This window comes from Corvus cornix, chromosome 14 (genome assembly GCF_000738735.6).
Source record: "Corvus cornix cornix isolate S_Up_H32 chromosome 14, ASM73873v5, whole genome shotgun sequence".
Taxonomy (NCBI): Eukaryota; Metazoa; Chordata; class Aves; order Passeriformes; family Corvidae; genus Corvus; species Corvus cornix.
The window spans coordinates 16,287,241-16,309,509 of record NC_046344.1 but is presented as its reverse complement, the minus strand read 5'-3'; the positions used below and the strand labels follow the sequence as shown (position 1 = coordinate 16,309,509).

General features: G+C 42.5%; 1 protein-coding gene across 4 annotated transcripts in view; it reads left to right on the top strand.

The window, feature by feature from the left end:
• IFT140 (intraflagellar transport 140) overlaps positions 1-22,269 on the top strand; it is a 106,199-nt gene that overhangs the window by 6,453 nt on the left and 77,477 nt on the right. For all 4 annotated transcript variants that reach the window (XM_039560502.1, XM_039560500.1, XM_039560501.1 and 1 more), the window contains 7 exons: positions 325-546; positions 3,932-4,053; positions 4,715-4,857; positions 8,544-8,719; positions 12,088-12,179; positions 13,304-13,410; positions 14,587-14,732. In XM_039560502.1, coding sequence (XP_039416436.1) covers positions 325-546; positions 3,932-4,053; positions 4,715-4,857; positions 8,544-8,719; positions 12,088-12,179; positions 13,304-13,410; positions 14,587-14,732 — 1,008 coding nt within the window. The remainder of the gene's footprint in view (positions 1-324; positions 547-3,931; positions 4,054-4,714; positions 4,858-8,543; positions 8,720-12,087; positions 12,180-13,303; positions 13,411-14,586; positions 14,733-22,269) is intronic.

Genomic DNA, 22,269 nt, shown 5'->3' with positions numbered 1-22,269 from the left:
TCTGAAAAATTGTCATCCAAGTTTTACAGATGGAAAAATAAATACATAGAGAGGTTAAATGATTCACGTGAAATATTCTTGTGAACTGTGCCCAAGGGAGGATTTGCCTTTAAGAGTTGTTGAAGTATTAGATTATTCTGTGTCCTTTGTGATGTGCTTTATTCTTTTTCAATAGCTGGAATTTCTTTTTACCTTGAAATGTGCTCGAAGCCTTCTTACATCCTTTATACGGGAGAGAAAGCTTGATATTGACTGGGCTGTGAATCTGAAGGTTTGGCTGCTGATTTTCCATTGGACTGAGTTCACACAGATTTCTGTTTACAGGGAGAACATGTGCCTGATTCCCATGTTGAGAGAAGCTTTCAGGTCACATTACTTGCCTGGCACCCTTCCAGACCCATTCTGGCATCAGGATGGGAGACAGGAGAAGTTCTGATACTGAACAAACAAGACAAGGAGCAGCACACTGTACCCCCAAATCACAGCGCCAAAATCACAGTCCTGAGCTGGAGTACAAGTGGTACCTGCCTCGTGTCTGGGGATGGGGTGAGTAGCCGAAATGCCCTGCACGTGTTTGATGTGGAACACAGTCTTCGAAGCTCTGTAATGGGAAAGGATCATGGAATGGAGATCCATGGGGAAGGAAGAGTTGTGTGGGAGAGGAATTTCCTTTCATTAGGTACAAATTAAAACTGTTAGGGGGTAAAATCAAATCTTAGTGTTTTAAATGTTTCTACAATATAATTCTACAATTAAAGAATTGCTGTTCTACAATTTTTCTTTAAATAAAAGTGTGTCTAATCTCAGTGAGTGCTGAGTGTTGATGAAGGTTTAAGCCTATTTAATGGATGGAGTAATTGAGGTATAGACAATTTGAATTCTTTTGCTCCTGTCCCTGCACAACTTTTATGGAAAACTCAGGAATAAAGCCTAGATGTTGAGAGACAAATTCCAGTTACAATATATTCATCTATAGTGAGTGCAAAGCAGTGCTCACTTGAATACAGGAAACCCATGCTAATCTCTCTTTTTCTGGTTTTATTAATGACTTAAAATTGTATCAAAGTGATTGTATTGGGAAATGTGACACTCTGTTTCTTGATGAGCTGGTTGCCCTTTTATATAGTGAAGTGAGAAAGTAGCTATTGAATATTCAGGATTAAGTATTCGTAGAAGATTCTGATTTTGCCACTTTTTGAGTCGGCAAATGAAGAAAAAAAAAGTGTTTTTTTCTATATTTTCCCTGATACAAACTTGAGCTTGCCCAAGAATTTCAGTTCTGCTCTTACCTATATGTCAGAATTCTTATTCTATAAAAATCAGAGGAAAATATGATTTTAATTCATTGTTTGTAAAGTTCTGCTGCTGCATTTGACAGAAATGCAGAAATTCAAAATTGAGTAAAATTGAGTAAAAAAAGAATTTATCATATTCTTTGTTAGAAAAGAGAAAGTTCTGCCCAGGCAAAAGATGGACACATCTCAGTGTAGCTGAAGCCTTAATCATGAGACAATACATTAATGTAGTCAGAGCTTACATTTATGAACAAAGTTCTTTTCAAATTGGTTTCAAACCAGTGTCACTATGGTATGGTCTGAGGTGCAGCACAGATATGCTTAATTTCTTCCATCTTTTCCAATAGTTTATAAGTTTATTTTTAATATTTTCCCCATGAGGGTTTATATTGAGGAAACTTCCATTAGGTGAGTGCTGCCAGGATCATGTTCTGCTCCTACTAGAGGAAAACCTTTAGAAACAAGATAAATATTTGGACCCTGATTTGGTTTCTCTTTTACCCAGAGGATGGTTGGACACTGGAAAGGCTCCCCAGGGAATGGTCAGAGCTGCAAGGCTGCCAGAGCTCCAGGAGCCTTTGGACAATGCTCTCAGGCACAGGGTGGGATTGTTGGGGTGTCTGTGCAGGGCCAGGAGTTGGACTGGATGATCTGTGTGAGTCACTTCCATCTGAGCATATTCTATGATTCTGTCTTCACTAGGATTTCTGTCATCGTGCATCCTGAAATGCAAGAAAATTATTTGAAAATAGCTTCATAAAGTTGGAATAGGATGCTGTGAAAATCAGAAGCTCTTAATTTGTTTTAAGTAAAATAACATGGATGATTTCCATGTTTTGATCACATAAAGGATCTAGGTGCTTTCTATAATGAAGGCCTATTTTTAGGGCAAGTAGCTTTCATACCAAGGAGCTAAAGCTTTGGGTTTTTAAAAATAATTGGGAAGGTACAGGATAGAATCAGAGACTATCTCCACTTGGAAAGGACATTTAGATAGATGATAAGGTCAATGTCCTGTGTAATTTAAAAATATCATTTGAAAACAGACCAGTTCTACGTCTTTTCCAGTGACACTTAGGAGAGGTAGTGAGCCTTTTTTATTTCCAATCTCATGTGTTCCAAACTAAGAATTGAGTTTGCAAGTAGCTTATCAGGATACAGGCTGGAATATCTAGAACGAGGTGGAAGGAAGGTCAGCAGCTTTAGAAAGCTGCAAGCTTTTCCTCCAGCTTATAAATTGTGCAGGTGGTTTTAGTCGGGATCCTTGGAAATTGGTGACATATAAAGCTGATGGAAGAGTGAGAGGAGGAACCAACAACTTCATAGGATCCTGTGATTTTCAGAGGTAATGAGCAAGCATTTTACGAACTGCAAGGGTCCTCTTGGGACAGGAGTACAGCAGTGTCACAGTTGCACAGCTAAGTGGCATTCTTTAAGCTGCAAGACATATTGCACTTAATAAACAGTTTTGGATGGTATAACTATTGCCATCTTACTGCTGAAAAGAAGTTAGAATGTTGAATCTTAGGGAAAAAAGAAGGAAATGTTACCTTGGAAGGCCTCGGCTGCATCTTGTGTGGTTTCTAGTTAGAATTGGAAAGAATAAGTGACCACTGCTACCAGTTTTTCACTTCTAGGAGAAGGACAAGACTTCATTGAAAACAATAAATAAAAAAAGAGCAAATTCGAATACCGCTTTATTGTTGTCTATCTTAGTAAAATAAAATGAGATTGAACTTGATATTGAAAATTGTTGCTGGGTTTTTTCATGTAGTGCTTACATGGAAGGTTCCCAAATACAATTTGGTTTCATAAGCACTATCATAACAACAACAACAATAATCACCTTAGCATTCCAACTGTGGGGATGTAGTGTAAGTCAGTTTGTTGGAATTCTTTCCAGTTACCAGGGGTTTGTTGCTCCTGAGCTGGCACTGCAGGGTGTGAGTTATGTCAGCACCTGTGCCAGGCTCGAGGGCTGGCCTGTGTTGACCACTGTTGAGTTAATTAGCTAACCAGACTTCCTTTCTTTAACATCTATGATTAGTCTAGTTACTAGATTCTTTTTCTAAAAGCAAATACTTGAATGTCTGCTCTGAAAGAGGAGGAAAGCTCCAGAAATTCAGAAATTCTGCCCTTAGTCTTTCTGCATCCTGTGACTTCACGTGTCTGGTCATATACTTGTGCTCATCTACATCAGTGTTATATGCACTTACTGAGGGATGCATATGCTCTACTGTCTTTTATTTCAATTGCTAAACGATAAGATATCAGACTACTTGCAAGAAAAAACATGGAAAGGACATTATCAAAACAAATATTTACATCTGCTACTTGCAGAAGAAAACCAAGACTGTTTCCTTAATTGCTCTGGCAGTGCAATCTAACAAAAAATGGATAGGACCAATAAGCTTTTTTTAGATAATTTGATTTTAAGTAAGCATATAATATAGTATTAAAGATAACTTTGATTCCCTGTGGCTTAGTTTTAAGTGGGAGTAATTGTATGTGTCAACTAAACGAAAGGAAGGGTGTTGCTCTGTCAATAAAACGTTTATTTTTATGTGCTATGAGTAGCTGGAGTCTGGATTCTCATCTGTGTGCAAAGGGTAATGAATTAACTTGTCTTTTTCTAGCACGGTGTCTTGTTTCTGTGGAAAATGGACCATCGAGGCAGAGTCCAGGGTCCTGCCCTGGTTAAGCAGGAGTATGGGAAATGCTTGTGTCACTGTGTCTTTCGGCCACCCCCTCCGGGCGAGTGAGTATTGGCCCCGGCAGAGCTCTGCTAGACCAGGTCTTTGTCTTGTTCCACAGAAAGAAAATCCTACCCACAGACGAACTATTTTTAAATATATAAAAAAACGTTTTTCTCCTAACTGCCCTTTATTTCCAAGCTCTTTTTCCACTCTGGTAGCTGGCTCTGTGTCCTGTGTGCAGCAACAGATCTTCCTCTTGTCCACATCTTCTGTCTGTTGCTGTTGACTCTTCTGTCTTAGTTCTTCTAATTAGCAATATTGCTGGTTGTGGAAAGCGGTAAACACACTGGAAACACAATTATATTATTGTCAAAAACAATTACATTAAAAGTCAGTTCTTAAACATTGTTATTTCTTTCCTCTCCAATCAAGAAATAGGAAGCAGCTGTAATAAAAAAGAAGAGTTTTCCTTGTCTGGGCTTTTCTGTTTCACATCTCTGTAAAAATAGTGATGCGTATGGAAAAAAAAGGTGAAACAATGCAAATGAATGCTAATATTAAAATTTTGTTTGATATCTTTTCGAGTTTGCCCTTTTTTCAATCAGTGTAGGAAATATTTTTATTCTCTTTATACAATATGCTTTATTAACTACTCCTCCATTCTTTGAGACTGAAACTACTCTATTATGAAAAGAATTGGGCATGAAGTATCTCTCTTTGCAGGGACTTTGTGCAACTGGCAAAAGCGGCTGTGAGTGGTGATGAGAAAGCCTTGGATATGTTTAACTGGAAGAAAGCTGGAATGGGACCACATCTGAAAACAGCAGTCCAGGAAGGACTCTCCTTCTTTATCACTATGACAGATGGTAAGAGCAAAACCACTTTTCCATTTGGCTGGGAAGTTGTTTCCTTAGAGCTTCAAAATAGCTCAGTGCATGATAGTCTTGTTTTCATATATCCTACATCTGGGGTATATTCATATATCCATCACATTCATATATTCAATGGGGTAGAGTATTCATAGGAGTTGTAGAATGTTTAGTAAGAAATGAATAAAATTATTGAAATCTTACCATCTTCAGGGTGGTCTTGTTCACAAGGACACCAGAGGTGCTGGGTTAGTCAGGTTCCTGAAGAAGTGAGTATGAGGAAAACAATCTCTAACACATAAGTGTAGATAAAATCAGCTTTTGTGCAAAGCTTCAAAATAATGCATATGTTTTGGGTTCTTTTTTCTATAAATAGGCAAATTCTGCTAAAACATACCTCTTAAAATAAATTCTGAATTTGCTTTTCACTTTTTTTCTCATGCTTTGAAATGATGCTTCAGTCTTACAGAGCAAAAAAAGTCTGAGAATCTGTTTTGTTAGTTTTCTCTCTGTTTCTTCTCTGCATTTTCCTTTTCCTTGACTTTTACTCTTCCCTGTCTTTTCCTATCCCTTTAATCTTCTGGGTACTAGTTTGCTCTAAGCTAATTTTCTTCCCACCCCAATTCTTCGCATGATGCCATCTCTGTAACTTGCTCTCTCTGAACTGGAGCCAGAATGTGTGTGAGAAGTTGCATAATGGGTTTTTCTGGCAGGTACTCCTCTTGATTCAAGTGTTAACTGCTCTGAAAACATTTCAGTTATGCTGGTTCTGCAGTTCAGTTATAATTTGACTTAGTGTTTTACCAAAACTGACACCCCTTGTTTACAGCAGTACAGCACCAGCACAGCTTGCAGGAGTGGCATGGGCCAGCTGTGTGGTTGGTTTGCAGAGCAGTAGACTATACCTTCTTTTGATGTGTGAATTACAAGCCTCTTTACTAGAAAGGAACCATTTAAATGGAAAATGGACACAGGGCGCTTCGTAAAGGTAAAAGGAGAGAAGCTCTGAGAAGCTGTGCCCGTTCCATCCTCACCTTCAATGCCACTGTTGTGGTGGTGCAGGGCCCCATCTAGGGACAGGCTCTGTGTCCTGCGGGTGCTGTCTTTGGGTTGGGCCTCCTTGTTAAACTTTTCAAATTTCAATCAAATGACACGGACTGTTCCCTGTGAGCAGTCTCATTGCTTAGGTTGGTTTGGGCATATGTATTTCAGACTCAGTTCTTTATCTAGTTAGTGATCTGCTGTAACTCCCAAACGTCCTGAGAAGGACTTGGGGCTGCTGGTGAGTGGGAGGTGGACATGCCTCAGCTGTGTGCACTGGCACCCAGAAACCCTGCTGTGTGCTGGGCCGATCCCACAGTATGGGCAGCAGGGGAGGGGGGGATTCTGCCCCTCTGCCCCACTCAGGTGAGACGCCACCTGCAGAGCTGCCTCCAACTCTTGGGTTCTCAACACAGGAATGACATGGAGCTGTTGGAATGAGTCCAGAGAAGGCCATGGAGATGCTCCAAGGGCTGGAGCCCCTCTGCTCTGGAGCCAGGCTGGGAGAGCTGGGGGTGTTCACCTGGAGAGGAGAAGGCTCCAGGGACACCTCAGAGCCCCTTGCAGGGCCTAAAGGGGCTCCAGGAGAGCTGGAAAGGGACTGGGGACAAGGCATGGAGGGACAAGACAAGGGTGAATGGCTTCCCACTGCCAGAGGGCAGGGCTGGATGGGATATTGGGAAGGAATTGTTCCCTGTGAGGGTGGGGAGGCCCTGGCACAGGGTGCCCAGAGAAGCTGTGGCCTATCCTGGAAGTGTCCAAGGCCAGGCTGGACAGGGTTTGGAGTAACCTGGGATAGTGGAAGGTGTCCCTGCCCCGGCAAGAGGGTTAGAAAGAGATTAGTTTTAAAAGTGCCTTAAAACCCAAACTGTTCTGTGATTTAACAAGATGAAGATATCTATGCAGTGTTTTATTTCAGGGAGAAAATAAAGCAATGGGGCAGGACTTGGATTTTTTTTTTATATAGCTGGAATGTAGGGGATGGTAATATATTTGCAAGAGTTTTGGAAATTTAAACATTCTTTTAGATCATATCTTTTGGGTACAACGTTTTAGTGCGAATCCTTAATGTTCATTCTTACACACTTGTGTTTTCTGCTTAAGCTTTTGGGGTAAGATGCTACTTAATTTCATAGTTTTTTTGATTTGCAGTGGTGTAAAATGTCACCCTTCTATAATACCGTGATTTGCTAAGAAATTATGTGGATATGGCTTGAGATCTGTCAGATTTTGATGACATTGGTTTGGGTGATTTTTGTAATACCACTTGCAAGCAACTGTACTGCTTGTAGGGGGGTTTCACTGCCTAAACCCATGCATGCAATGGGCCAAGGCCATTGTATGAGGTTCAGTAAGGCAAAACCACGTGCTGCACTTGTGTGACAACAACCCCATGAAGTGCTCCACACATGGGTGAGAGTGGCTGGAAAGTACGCAGCAGGAAAGGCACCGGGGGTGCTGGTGACAGCAGCTGAACCTGAGCCAGGTGTACCCAGGTGGGCAAGAAGGTCAATGGCACCTGGCTTGGATCAGCCATAGTGTGGCCACAGGCCCAGGGCAGTGATCATCTCCTGTGCTGGACACTACTGAGGCACCTCCAGTCCTGGGGTCAGTTCTGGGGTTCTCACAACAAGACAGACACTGAGGGGCTGCAGCGTGTCCAGAGAAGGGAACAGAGCTGGGGAAGGATCTGAAGCACAAGTCTGATAAGGAGCAGCTGAGGAAGCTGGGGGGCTTGGAGAAAAGGAGGCTCAGGGGGCACCTTCTGGCTCTCCACAGCTCCCTGACAGGAGGGGGCTGCAGATAGGGCTCTGCTCCCAGTGAATGAGGACAGGACAAGAGGAAATAGCCTCAGGTTGTGACAGAGGAGACCAGACTGGACATCAGGAGGAATTTTGTCAGAGGAAAGGTTTAAACATTGGAATGGGCTGCCCAGGGCAGTGGTGGAGCCACCATCACAGGAAGTGTTCAAAAACTACTAGATGTGGCACTTCATGATATGGTTTAGTGGGTGTGGTGGTACTTGATCAAAGGTTGGACTTGATGATTTTGGAGGTCTTTTCCAACCTTCATGATTCTGTGATTCTATGATACATATAGTAGTACAACTTAATGAAATGATAATGGCTTTTAAAATCTTGATATGTGCGTTAGTTGCTGTTGTCGGTGTTCTTAGAAAAACACTGTCCCATTTGCCAGTGAAATTATGGATTCAATCTGAATTTGGTGTGTGGTGCAGTGTTTCCTAAACAGTGAAGAACTTCAGGTCCACAGTTTTCTGCTGTAAAACTAAACTCTGCTGTAAATTGAACCAATTATTAGCTGCTATTCTTCTTTCACAGATTTTTTTCTAAGGCTGAAGATTTCAGAAGCTATCATTCATACAGAAAGTTTACTTGCAGTTTAAAATTATTTAGATTATTCCCCTTTGGATTTTCTAAATGGGGAAAAATACACTTCGGTTTATTGCTCTGGTCAGCTATTGTAGTCTCTATCCTGAGGCAAACTAGAAAATGAAAGAACCTTTGTTTTTACCTTTTCAGCACTTGAGGAATGTTTTATTAAGGTAGAAAGCATCAACTTTGACTTTTGTAGCTAAAAGCTGTTGACTAAAATCTGCACCTTGTTTATTTGTGCTACAGGTTCTGTGCACTATGTGAATGAGAAAGGGAAGACAAGGCACGTATTGTCCACAGAGAGTCTGGTTCGAAAGCTCCTGTTGCTAGAGGAAAGAGATGTTTTACTTGTAATAACAGAGAATCTGCAGTTGTCCTTACATGCAGTTTCTCCCACTGGAGAGGCAGAAGAGCTTATGAAGGTAAGAGTCATACTACAGGGTAAAGTTGCAATATTTATTCTTTATAAGTATTTCTTGGGTTTTTTTGGTTATCACAATGTTGATTTCAAATGAATCAACTCTCATTTTTGTTTCTCAGATAATACCTTGATGAAGAAGCAAAAATAGCTCATCTAAAAGTGGAATAGAGTGATGAGTTACTGAACTTGGAAAGATGGTTTTCATCTTGTCTTCCTGTTTTTTCATAATTTTTTTTCAGTTTGACTCTATCTTAATCCTTTTACATTTAATTTCAGTTTCTTAGTGAATTAGAGAAAAATTGGAAATTCCAGTTGTTCTGGTTGCAGAGGGGGCGGAGCTTAGCAGTGTGTAGATGCGGCTAAGTTGTTATTCTATGCCACCTATATCATCACTGGTTTTGGGGAGAAAATGTGCACACCCCAGAAGTGGGAACCATTCTGCCTTGCTCTCTCTCATGGGAAGGTTGTCGGCATCAGCCCTGCGGATTCTGTCTTCCGCCTCTGCCATCCACCCTCTCCCATTTTCTCTGAGATGCAGCTGTGGACGTGGTGCTGAAAGGAAAGCAGCAGAACACAGAACTGACATGTGCTGAATGGCAGCACCAGCGGGGAGGCTCCCAGTCCAGCCAAAGGGAGCCCAGCCTAGCCCAGTCCAGCCAAGCCCATTCCAGCTAAGCCAAGCCAAGCCAAGCCAAGCCAAGCCAAGCCAAGCCAAGCCAAGCCAAGCCAAGCCAAGCCAAGCCAAAACAAGTGCAGCAGAATTGCAGTGAAGTGGCAGTGACCTGCAGGATCAACCCCCAGTATGGTGGAACGCTAGAAGCAACGGTGCAGGCACTTGTGTGGAACTGAGCCCAGCAGAGCTGCAGTGCGACCCGTCTTGGATGACCCGGCTTTTGGGGGGTCTGTTTGCCATTGTTTTTTGTTGTCTTGGCCTGAGGGGGCAGGAGGAAGCCTCTTGCCATACTGCCTTTGTTTGCGACGGTGTGTGGGAACCTGGGGAAATCACATGGGTGCAACCTATGGGGAGCATCCACCATTTTGGTGTTGTCTCAGCAGCTACATAAAACTAATTTTTTGTGGGTAGAACACCTTCTGTTTTAGGATATTTTAAAAAATTCATATTGCTGTTGTTACTGTGTGTTTCTTATTCCATTGCCTTTTGCTTTCAGTAAATTATCTCAGCCCATAGTCTCTGCTTGTGTCCCTCCCTTCCAGAAGGGGCAGGAGAAGGGCCATGGCTTATTTGGAGTTTAATTTTTTGCTAGTGTTAAACCACCACATTTAATTGGTGCCCAAGGTAAGGCTCAAGGGGCTTGAGAAAACTTTGATCTAACCATTTGTGTTTTAGGTAGAGAACTCCCTGGTTCCAGTGTTGCTTGGTCTGTTCATGTGGGTGTGATACCTAATCCTGTATATACTCCCTCATATGCACTCTGTATCCACCACGGTGATCTCTTTCAAAGTAGGGAGAAGGATCAAGATTGCTGTACTCTGTGATATCAGTTTATGACGTGATAATATCAAAGGCAATGGAGGTCATTTGTGATGTGTATTCAGTGTTGTTCTGTCCTGGCCTTGCCTGCTGCCTCTGAGGATTCATTAATAATCATACCCAGCCTGTGGGGGAAAGGATGATTTTTCCCAGCCTTTTATCCTCGTCTCCTCCTTCAGGTCTGTTACAACAGCTTTTGAGAATTTTGAATTCTCTTTGGATGTTAAGGGAAGCATGCCCTCATTGATGTGGCTATGTCTCCTCTGTACAGTCTACACCATGTTAAGATTCAGAACAGAGATTTCTTGGGAAGTTGTCCAGAGACGTGTCCTGGGATGGACAGTCATTAGTGGTGTGGCATGTGGGAGAAAATGGGCAGATTTTGAAAGAGTATTCTACTCCTGGTTTGGAAGTTCACCCCTGAACAACTATCAGGGCCCTGATAAAAATGGCAGGATGTTTGAAAGAAAATTGCTGTGGCAGTTGTGTGAAGTTATGAAATGTGCTGGACCCTGGATACTATTTATTGGACACTGCTTGTTTATATACAGCACCCTCAGAGGGAGGAGGAGGAAAGCAGAGCAACAGGCACCATGGCCATTCAAACTGCAGCTGAACCACAAGAACAACCTGTGCTAGGAGCAGTTGCCCATATTCAGAAGAAGAAATCCAAGACCAAATCAGTTCATGTAGTGAGTAATGAAGAGGAAGCCGAGCCCTCACAACAGGAGGAGGAGGCAGGGTCAGAGATAATCACCTGATCCCTATCCCTCAGTGAGCTGTGAGACGTGGAGAGATTTCAGCCTCCAGTCAGGTGAGGCTCCAGTGACCCAGCTGCTCTGATGCTGGGCTATCATGGCCCATTATATGAAATTAGATGGTAGTGACACTTTGCAACTGGGATCCATGTCCTGGGATGCAAGTATTGACCAGGGGATCGGGAAAAGACCAGAAATTCTCAGCCTCTGGACGCAACTCCTGTCAAATGTGAGGGAAAGGTTTTCTTGGAAAGATGACCTTTTAGTGCACTGAGACAAGTGGAACACCATGGAGCAAGGTATCTGGTACCTGAGAGAATTAGCTGTGATGGAGGTAATATTTTCAAATAACAAGCAATTCCCTACTAATCCAGACAACGTCCAGTGTATGCAAAACATATGGCAGAAATTCCTACAGAGTGTGCCGGTGTCATATGTCAACTCATTGGGAGTGATGCCATGGAAGGAAGGAGAACAAAACATGGACAATTTGGTTACCCAACCCCAGATAGATGAAGAAACTATCCCCACCCTGCTATGGGCCTGTGTCTCCTCACTGGAAAGACTGACAGAGGATCTCCAGAAATTAGAAGAGGAAATAAAAGAGGAAAAGCTCACACCCTGCCCTATGCTATTACAAAATGCTGCTTGTGGGTAGACCCCAAACCTTCACTTTCCTAAGATGTTTTTTTTTTTCTTTTTATCCAAGACAGAAAAAGACTGGACACTTGTGTATTACAGGAGTGTCCACTTCTTATTGATCATTACTTATGTTTGACTAGAAGTAAGATTTGGTATTTCGCATTTTAAAGCAATCTTTATTAAATTCTAGGAGAAGATCTAGTGCAAGAGTAAAATACTGCTCCTTATCTACTTAATTAACCCATTACAAGGTTTCTTTTATTAAATTTATACATTGCAGTCTTGATGCATTTTGTGGTGATCACTGTCTGATTTGTCTGAATTCACTGTCTGAATATGTCTGTCTGAATTGACAGAAAGGTCTAGTTATTTTTATATTTTTACTTTTTAGCCAAATGATGCAGTTCAGATGCTTACTGTCCTTCAGCATGTTCCTCCCACCTTCTGTAAATTTATTTATTTGCTTATGGTTAACAGGTGAAGTTGAGTGGGAAGACTGGTCATTCTGCAGACATTATTTTAATAGACCATAGCCTGGTTGTTACAGCACTAGGTGAGACAGTCATCAGGTAAGAATGAAAGTTGTTCTGGCTGGAATGGCCAGCTAAAAGTTAAAGTCTGCAATGAACTGAATATTTTGCTGAAATATTGGTTGGGGTTTTTTTTGCCAATAATGAAAAACTCCCAATATATCCTAATTTTGTTTGTTAGAATAAGTAGAGAAATGAAATGGAAAATTGTTTTCTCAAGGACAGAAACTAATTTGGTATGACATGCTTTCTTTCTAGGTATTTTATTTTGTCAGGCAGTGCTACCCAAATCTGTTCCTTCCTTGAGTGCTGTTACTGATTTCTTCGGAAAATAAATCCATTTGGGGGTTTTGCATGAATACAGCCCCTTTGCTGTTCTTGCTAATGTTACTGTCTGATCCTTAGGATACTTATAGCATCAGCAACCAGAAAAAAAGTGCTTACTTTTCAGGACATTTCTGTTAATGTAATATAAGACAAGTATTTCAATTACTTCTGTCCCTAGGCCTTTAAAGTATGTTGCTTTGCCATGCTGTTATGTAACTGTGTTCTGTAGTTTTACCTTTTTGCAATCTTTTCTTTCTTGTCTTTACTATGACCTGCTCTACCTGTTTCCTCTAACCTTTTGGGAGGGTGGGAGTGTTCCATTAATATCAGTAGCTCCCTTTATTGAACCTCTGTCTGCTACTATCAGACAGAATCTTTTGTTAATTTTGTGAGAATGCAATAAAGACCAAGTATCGAGAAGAAATAATTTCATGGCAATATTTAGCTCTAGGAAATAAACCTGGAATCCAAAGGACTACTGGCTAACCAAAGAATAGTCTTAAAATAGAGGAGGAAGCATAATTAGAGATGAAGAAAATTGCAACTAGCCCTCACCTTTTTCTTTTTTTCTTAAAGCTGCGCTTGCTTCTGACTTCTTTCTTCATTGGAGAATATCCCTAAACATGCTCCAGATTAAAAAGTCAAAGGAAAAGGAAGGAGGTTGTTAAGAAATTCACACTACAGAGACAGCTGCTGACAATTTAATCTTAAAAATTAAATTATCTAGGTATTATGGAAATAGTAAATTAATGCCATGTACAGCGTCCTACTGACTGTGTTTGGCAAGACACCTGGAAAGAAAAGCATTGTTAACACTCTTGTTTTGTGTGCCTTAGGTTCTGGGATTTGGATCGAGATGAGAACTATGTGCTCTCCCTAGATGTGCAATTTGGCTTTGAGGGGGGAGAATGTATTAACTGTGTGTCTTACTGCAGTGCTAAAGGTGAGGAATAACCTGGCGGCTGTGATCTCTGCTCCTAAGCCTTTCCAAACCTCAGCCTTCCATGCCCTATAATCATTTCAGTATGTTTGTCTTGTGACTGAGGATCTCGGTGGTAGTATGCGATGTAGAAGATTTTAGTTTGGATCAGAAATGTGCCTTTAAAGGTGCAGGAAGATCATTAGATATTCAACTACACTTGGACCCACTGTGGAGTTGTCTCATGGCACACGAGCTGAATTCCCTTTGATACAAGTACCCCTGAAGTTCACGTAATGCACTTCAACTTTTTTTGGGCATTCAGTCTACAAGCCTGTACTACAGCTAATGCAAAATAGAACTTAGCAGCATGTATCGTGTGGATGCCAGGTCCTTACAACAGATCCTTTCTACAGAGCTACTCCTGGGCACCACCTTGTTTGCCAGCATAGGCACAGCTGATGTCTGCTGGAATGGTTTTCAGTGGTCAGTTGCCCAAGGTGACCAGCTATTTAAAAATAGACGCAAGCCATAGGAGGAACAGCTGAGGTCACTTGGTTTGTTCATCCTGGAGGAGACTGAGGGGACTGTCCATTGGGCAGTTTCCTCACAAGGGGCAGATCTGATCTCTGGTTTCTGTGAACAGTGGGGGGACCCGAGGGAACAGCCATAGCTGTGTCCAGCCAGGGCAAGGTTAGACTGGATATCGGGAAAAGGTTCTTCCCCCAGAGGGTGGTTGGGCACTGAACAGGGAAGTGGGGACGACCCCAAGGCTGCCAGAGGTGAAGGAGTGTTTGGACAACACTCTCAGGCACATGCTGGGATTCCTGGGACTGTCCTGTGCAGGGCCCGGAGCTGGACTGGATGACCCTTGGGGTCTCTTCCAGCTCAGGATATTCAATAGTTCTGTATTCTAAGAAAAGATTAAAATGAAGTAATTAGCTGATACATTTAAAAAATAACTTCATCTGGTAGCTTAGAAGATGCACCTTGCCACATGGAACTTCCCCCATTGTTTCTCCAGAAAAGTTCTCCAGTACAGGACTAGGATGCTGGTTTGCAGTCAGGCAAGAAATGCTGCTGCTGGAAGGTGGCTTCTTTGTACCCGGGAACCAGAGTTCGCTGCCTGCTACACTGTCTGATGTGCATTTGTTTTTCTGAAGTCCAAGATGAAATGCCTGAAATGTTTGTGAATGGCAGGTCTCTTGGCAGCTGGAACTAGCAAAGGGAGAGTAGCAATGTGGAACAAAGCAACAGGATCTGATCAGAGCACATGGGCTTTGGAGGGCAACAAGTGGAAGTTCCAGGCATCTACAGAACTTGAAGGAAATGTCACTCAGATAAAGGTAAGAAAGAGCCTCCGTGAATGTTAGTGGGACTTCACAAACCTTACATGAACAGACCGTCTGTGTGAAACAGATGAACACGATCTCTATCATTTAGATATGTATTCCAGCAGAGGCTGGTCCTTCTTCAGAAGTAGGAGGAAAACCCCTGAGAATCAAGTAGCTTTAAAAATTGAAATGGGCAGAAATACTCCCTGTTTGTAGCTAGTCTCTCCATCATAAGGCTCATTGGCAAACCCTTTGGATTCAGCTTCCTGAAATTATTTTCTGGAAGAAAAAGATTATCAGGAATGTCAATTTTACATAAATTTACTAAAATAGAAAGAAAATCTGACTAAATGAATGATTTTATTCATTAATAACTTTTTTTCTATTTGTTACTTTCTCAATGTAAAGTTTAATCTCACTGGTAGCTGTAAAACTAAAAAGGTGTATTTACAACCAAATATTCTTTGGTGAGAGGTGCCATCTAGAAGGGAATGTTATATATTTTAACATATTGTCTGTTAAATGTCAGGATGCAGCATTTTTATTTATTTGGAATATTTTCATTTGTCACAATGAGGTTAAACACTGTCATTCTACACCTAATAGCATTTTGATATACACAGAAGAGAAATGCTGAGTGTAACAATCATAAATTTAAATTTTAGAAGTTTTATATTAATGAACAGCTTCTTTTTTTGCCACCAGCATTCTGCTAAAAGGCAAAGCTTGTGCTTAAGGTTCTCCGGCATCTTTGGTTGTTGGGTTTTATACCGTATTATTAAGTGTTTTCAGTTTTTGAGTGTTTCTGTTATACTTTACATCATTCTGTTGCTGTGCTTCATACGTGAGAACAATCCCCATTATTTTTTATAAGGAAAGAAAATCAAATATATCTGGTGACTTTCAAGAGAAAGTAATTTTATATTTGCTGTTTTATATTTTATATATATATATATTTTTTTAATTTTATATAATTTTATATTCTGTTTTGTCATAAGAGTGGAAAGTATTTAAAAAGCAATGGCATTTGCTTGCTCTGTGCTGATATAGAGGAAGGGTCTGTAACACCATCCTACTTAAAATGTTAAAACAGAAGTGCTGTGAAAATGGAGAATCCAAGTGTTTTATTAACAAGCTTCAGTAACAAAAGGTCCAGGATATAGGAAATAATGTGTGCTGTAAGTATCTCATACATCTACTAATAAATTGAGGGAAGGGAAGAGATATCGGGGATATAGTCAGCTTTACTATTCAAGCCTTTTCCAGATAACAGGATATGGAGCACTGTCCAGAAATAGTGCGTTGTTCCCAGTGTTTGGGAGCATAAACAAAAGCATTGTCCAACAATCATCAGCAATCATGATTTATCTCATCAAGATGTCTTTAATTATGGACATTTTATCTAGATTATAATTATATCTATATATCTATCTATAGCTATAATTATAATCTAGATTATTTTAAATCCTGCACTCCAAAAAAAAATTTTTAAAATATATAAAAAATTGTTACATGTGAAATCTTCTGGTAATCCTGTAAAAGCCTTTTCTTATTTTCCCATGAAAAAGTCAGAACTTAACGTGTTTACCAGGGTGAGGACAGAGGGCAGCAATGACTTCATTTGATTCCATGCGAACCTTATCTTTATTCAACCAGATCTGATGGCTTCAAAAGAGCTGGGGTGGGAAATGCTTTCTAGCTCAGTTCCACAGTATAGTATCCCCTTAATTGTAGCCAAGGGTCCTTAAACAGAAAAACAAACAAAAAACCCCTGGACAAAATAGCTTGTTTCTTAAATCATTCTCCGTGTGTAGAAAAGGGCAACAGAGCTGAGGGGAAGAGTCTGAAGCACAAGTCTGATGACAAGAAGCTGAGGGAGCTGGGGGGGCCCAGCCTGGAGAAAAGGAGGCTCAGGGGGAACCTTCCCACTCTCCACAACTCCCTGACAGGAGGGTGCAGCTGGGAGGAAGCCAGGCTCTGCTCCCAGGGAACAAGGGACAGGAGGAGAGGAAATGGGCTCAAGCTGTGCCAGGGGAGGTTCAGATTGGATATTTGGTGTCAGAAACGAAGCCCGCTCCTCTTGTGAGGTTTTAAAATGTTATTAGGGGACAAAATCGACAAAGTCAACCAAGCAAAAATCAATCCTTTTACCTGTAAGCTTTCTAGGGTCTGTGCAATAGTAGTGATATACTTTTTAACACTTGCTTCTCCTTCTTCTTAGGTAGTCAGAAAAGGCAATCTGAACATCATTTCATAAGGAAATACCCCCAAGTCTGATCTAGGTTGTGTTCGGATCCTTAATAATGCCAAAGGCAGACACTTTACCCATGACATCTTTGTTTCAATCATCAGTTTAGTTAAGGTCTCTTTTAGAGTTTGGTTCATTCTCTCTATCCTACCCGAACTCATGGGTAGGTGAACTCAAGGGTGCCATGGGGTATGCAACTTCCATTGTATTCTTAGAGCCTGAGTTATTTGCTGTATTACTTTAGATGTAGTGTGCTCCCCTGTCTGAGTCAATCTTGTTGACCATCCCATACCTAGGGATGATATGTTCCAAGAGGATTTTTGACACTGTGTGAGCTGTAGCTCTAACAGCTGGGATAGCCTCCACCCAATGAGTCAAGCAATCTACTATTACTAATAAAAATTTCCATGTCTGCACTTGAGGAAGTTCTGTAAAATCCACTTGGATGCTTTGGAATGGCCGTGTAGCCAATTCACAGCCCCCTGGTGTTGTTTTTCTCATAACTTTCTTATTTACTTTTTGGCAAGTTACACACCTTTCAGTTACTTGTTTTGCCAATCCAAAGATCCCAATGCACCCATCATTCCTTAAAAAGTGATCACACAAGGCCTAAGTACCCCAATGAGTCTTCTGATGTATATCTTCTAATATCTTCCTAGTAAGGGCTTATTAAGTAACTGTCTCCCGTTGGGGAGTTTCCATTTTCCCTGTTGGTCCCGCTCTCCCCCTATCTTTCTTAACTCTTTTTCTTCTGCTTCAGTAAATTTTGGAATTTCCAATTCTTCCTCGCTTTGAGGCAGAATCAACATAACCTTTTCGCTTCCATTTTCTGCTGCATCTCTAGCTTCTTGGTCAGCCAAATTATTCCCTCTTATTTCTGAGGTCATTCCTTTTTGGTGTCCCTTGATATGTACTACAGCTATTTCCTCGGGCAATTCTAATTTTAAGACCTCTAAAATGAGTCCCTTGTGAATCAACTCTTTTCCTTTTGAATTAAGTAATCCTCTTTCTTCCCAAATTTTCCCAAAAGTGTGCACTACCCCAAATGCATATTTTGAATCAGGTTCCTTTCTTGTGTGCTAAATACTCCAGTGCTCTCTTTAAAGTATATAATTCACAAGATTGAGCAAACCAATTTGAGGTAGTTTCCCTTTTTCAATGGTTTGCATACTTTCCCCATCAACCAAAGCATATCCTGACATTCTTTTTCCTTGTAAGCATCTAGATGAACCATCAACATACGTTCTCTTTCCTTCTGGGAGGGCCTGTTCCGCTAAATCCTCCCGAACTTTAGTTTGGTACTGTATAACTTCTAAACAATTATGGGTTAAATTACTCTTTGGTTTCTGTCCTGGGTTGCAGTGTATTCTATTACCATCTTCATGAGCTGTTGGAACCAGGTGGGGCAGTGTTTCCTTGCCTCCTCCCTCTGGACCATCTTCTGTTAATGAGCCCATCAACGCCTGGCCTCATGACTCATCATCCCATTGTGAGATGCTCCACCCAGAGGGAGGAACCGAACATTCCATCCTGGATATAATCTGAGATTCCCAACACCACAGACACCCTTTCCACTGGATTTCCAGAGGACAGGAGCTACACAGCCACCACTGGACCTTCTGAGGAAGAGCAGCCCCTTTCTACAGGATCACTGCTTCGACAAAACCACATCCACCACTTCAGGAGGACTGCAGCCCCCATCTTATCGGACTGCTGCCGCCACGCTGACTAACAGGGTGTCAGGTTGTATCCTGACTGTCACTTTGAACCAGTGTTTTCTTTTATTTTTTTTTCCTTTTTTTAAATTTCCCCATTAAATTGTTATTCTGACTTGGTGCCTCCCACTGGTTTGTTTTCAAACTAGTACATATTTTGGTGCCCAAGGTGGGGCTTGTTCTGAGAGAAAGTCAGAATTACAGTTTTGTATTAACAGAAACCTATTCACCAGGTGCTCCACTTGTCTATATGGGTACACTGTATCATGCTCTATATTTCTCCTCACCTGGGGAACTGCCTGCCTGTTGTATTGCTCCTGCTAAAACCAGGGAATGGTATGAGAATTGCTTTATTGGTTTATTATGCCTATAGCATAATAACTGCGAGGCGATGAATACCATTCGGAATATATACTCAGTTTTGTTTGGCTGTCCTAGTCTGGGCTCCTATGTCTGGGATCTCCTCAACAATCGCACCCAGCCCCTGGTGGGAAGAGTAGAGAATGGTTTCTTCCAGCCTTTCAGGCCAGGCACAGCAGTTTTTGAAAATATTGCATTCCCTCTGGATGTTTAGGATGGTATAATCTTCTTGTCAGTTCTATTCTCCTTTTTCTCTATGGCCTGCATTGTGTACACCATGCTTAGAAACAAAACACTACCTGCTGTGGTGCAACATCTGCTTGAGGAGGAGGGAAAAAGGAACAAAGCAACAAACACCATGACTGTCGCAAAGAAGAAAGGAACAAAAAGCAAAGCAACAGCGTCCATGTCTGCTCAGACTGTCACAGAGGAGAGGGAAACCAAAAGCACCGTCAGTGTCTCCATACAAACTGTCACTGAACCAGAACAGCCTAAACTGGTACCAGTTGCCCCCGTTCAGAAGAAGAAATCAAAAAGCAAATCAGTCCGCATAGTGACTGACGAGGATGCAGCAGGACCTTCACACCCAGCAGAAGAGGCAGAGCCAGAGATCATCACTCGGTCGCTATCCCTGGGTGAGCTGCGAGACCTGCGGAGGGAATTCACCCGCCAGACGAACGAGTCCATCCTGACCTGGCTGCTCTGCATCTGGGACGCTGCAGCCAATGACACCATTCTGGACGGAAGTGAGGCCAGGCAGCTGGGATCTCTGTCCCGGGATGTGGTCATTGACCAGGGGATCGGGAGAACCCAAGAAACCCTCAGCCTCTGGCGGCGACTGCTTACAAGTGTAAGGGACAGGTACCTTTGTAAAGAAGACCTCCAGGTGCACCAAGGAAAATGGAGCACAATGGAACAAGGTATCCGGTGCCTGAGGGAATTGGCTGTGCTGGAGATCATTTTCTCAGAAGACAAGAGATTTCCTAAGAGCCCAGATGGTGTCCAGTGCACGTCACAGATGTGGCTGAGGTTCACACACCTTGGACCAGAGATGTACTCCCGTTACCTGGCAACGCTGCAATGAAGGGAAGGCGAGGACAGGGTGGGCGACTTGGTCAAGAAGCTGAGGATTTACGAGGACACCGTCACAGCCCCGTTTCACACCCATGTCTCATCCGTGGAAACAAGTCTTTTGGCTGAGCAAGTCCGGAGCTTGATTGAAGAGGGCCATCAGAAACTGAAAAAGGAACTTAAGGAAGAAATTCGCCACATCTCGCCAGAACCAACAAGAGTCTCTGCCATTAGGAGTCAGCATCCCCCAACCAGGAAGAGAGGATACACCCCACGAGGTAATCTCTGTTTTTTTCTTCAGGAACATGGAGAAGACATGAGTAAGTGGCATGGAAAACCCACCTCCTCCTTAGCAGCCAGGGTACGTGAACTAAAAGGAGGGACAACTACCACAAGAAGCTCATCTAGAGTCAACACTGCTCCGGTCTCTTGTGCACAGAACTCCAGACGATACAGGAATGATAATATGACTGATCCTCTTGAAGGGACCTCAGGAGCATATTCACCGGAAGGGAGCAATGTGTACCATGACCAGGAATAGAGGGGCCCTGCCTCTAGCCAGGTAGAGGAAAGGGACAGTCGGGTCTTTTGGACTGTGTGGATCCGATGGCCTGGCACATCTGACCCACAAAAATACACGGCTTTGGTTGACACCGGCACTCAGTGTACTCTGATGCCATCAAGGATGTGGGAGCAGAACCCATTTCTATTTCTGGGGTTACGGAAGGATCCCAGCAGCTGACTGTACTGGAAGCTGAAGTGAGTTTAACTGGGAACGAGTGGCAGAAACACCCCATCGTGACTGGCCCAGAGGCCCCATCCATCCTCGGCATAGACTATCTCAGAAATGGATATTTCAAGGACCCAAAAGGACATCGTTGGGCTTTTGGGATAGCTGCTGTAGAGACAGAAGATATCAGACAACTGAGTATCTTGCCTGGCATCTCAGATGACCCCTCTGCCGTGGGACCGCTAAGAGTTGAAGAACAACAGGTGCCAATCGCCACAGCAACAGTGCACCGTTGGCAATACCGCACCGACAGAGACTCTGTGGTTCCCGTCCATGAGATGATTCATGAGCTGGAGAGCCAAGGGGTGGTCAGCAAGGCCTGTTCACCTTTCAACAGCCCAATATGGCCAGTGCGTAAGTCCAGCGGAGAATGGAGACTGATGGTGGATTACCGTGGCCTGAATGAGGTCACACTATTACCGCAGGCCTGGGCCCTAGGGAATATCACCGTGTCCCGCAGCCATAGGGAGGAGGAGGAGAGAAGATCCAGCAGGCAGGAATTGTGCAGCAAGATTGATTTATTTAATTATTTTACAAACTCTTTTATAGACTTTTTTTCTTCGTAGTCTAATTGGACAAAGGATCAGCTACCCCTTGGGTGTGATTGGCTAAAATCCTAAAAACATTCATTGTCAAAATATTTTTCGACTATACCATAAACAAGACTTTTCAAGGTTGCAGGTGGCTTGGTTGTTTACATACTCTGCTACCTCTTCTGTGAGAGAGAAAAGTCTCTCACGGACTTAGAAAATAGCAAGGAAATCCTCGCTAGCAGCATTTTTGTATCTACATCACGCCACCAATGAGTGCTGCAGTGCCAGACATGTTGGAGCTCCAGTACAAGCTGGAGTCCAAAGCAGCAAAGTGGTATGCAACCACTGATATTGCCAATGCCTTCTTCTCCATTCTTTTGGCAGCAGAATGCAGGCCCCAGTTTGCCTTCACCTGGAGGGGCGTGCAGTACACCTGGAACTGACTGCCCCAAGGGTGGAAGCACAGTCCCACCGTCTGCCATGGACTGATCCAGGCTGCACTGGAAAAGGGTGAGGTTCCAGAACATCTGCAATACATGGACAACATCATTGTGTGGGGGAACACTGCAAAGGAAGTATTTGAGAAAGGAGAGAAAATCATCCAGATTCTCCTGGAAGCTGGCTTTGCCATCAAAAGGAACAAAGTCAAGGGACCTGCCCAAGAGATCCAATTCCTGGGAGTAAAGTGGCAAGATGGACGACATCAGATTCCCACCAAGGTCATCAATAAGATCACAGCAATGTCTCCACTGACCAGCAAGAAGGAAACACAAGCTTTCCTAGGCGCCATAGGTTTCTGGAGAATGCACATTCCTGAGTACAGCCAGATCGT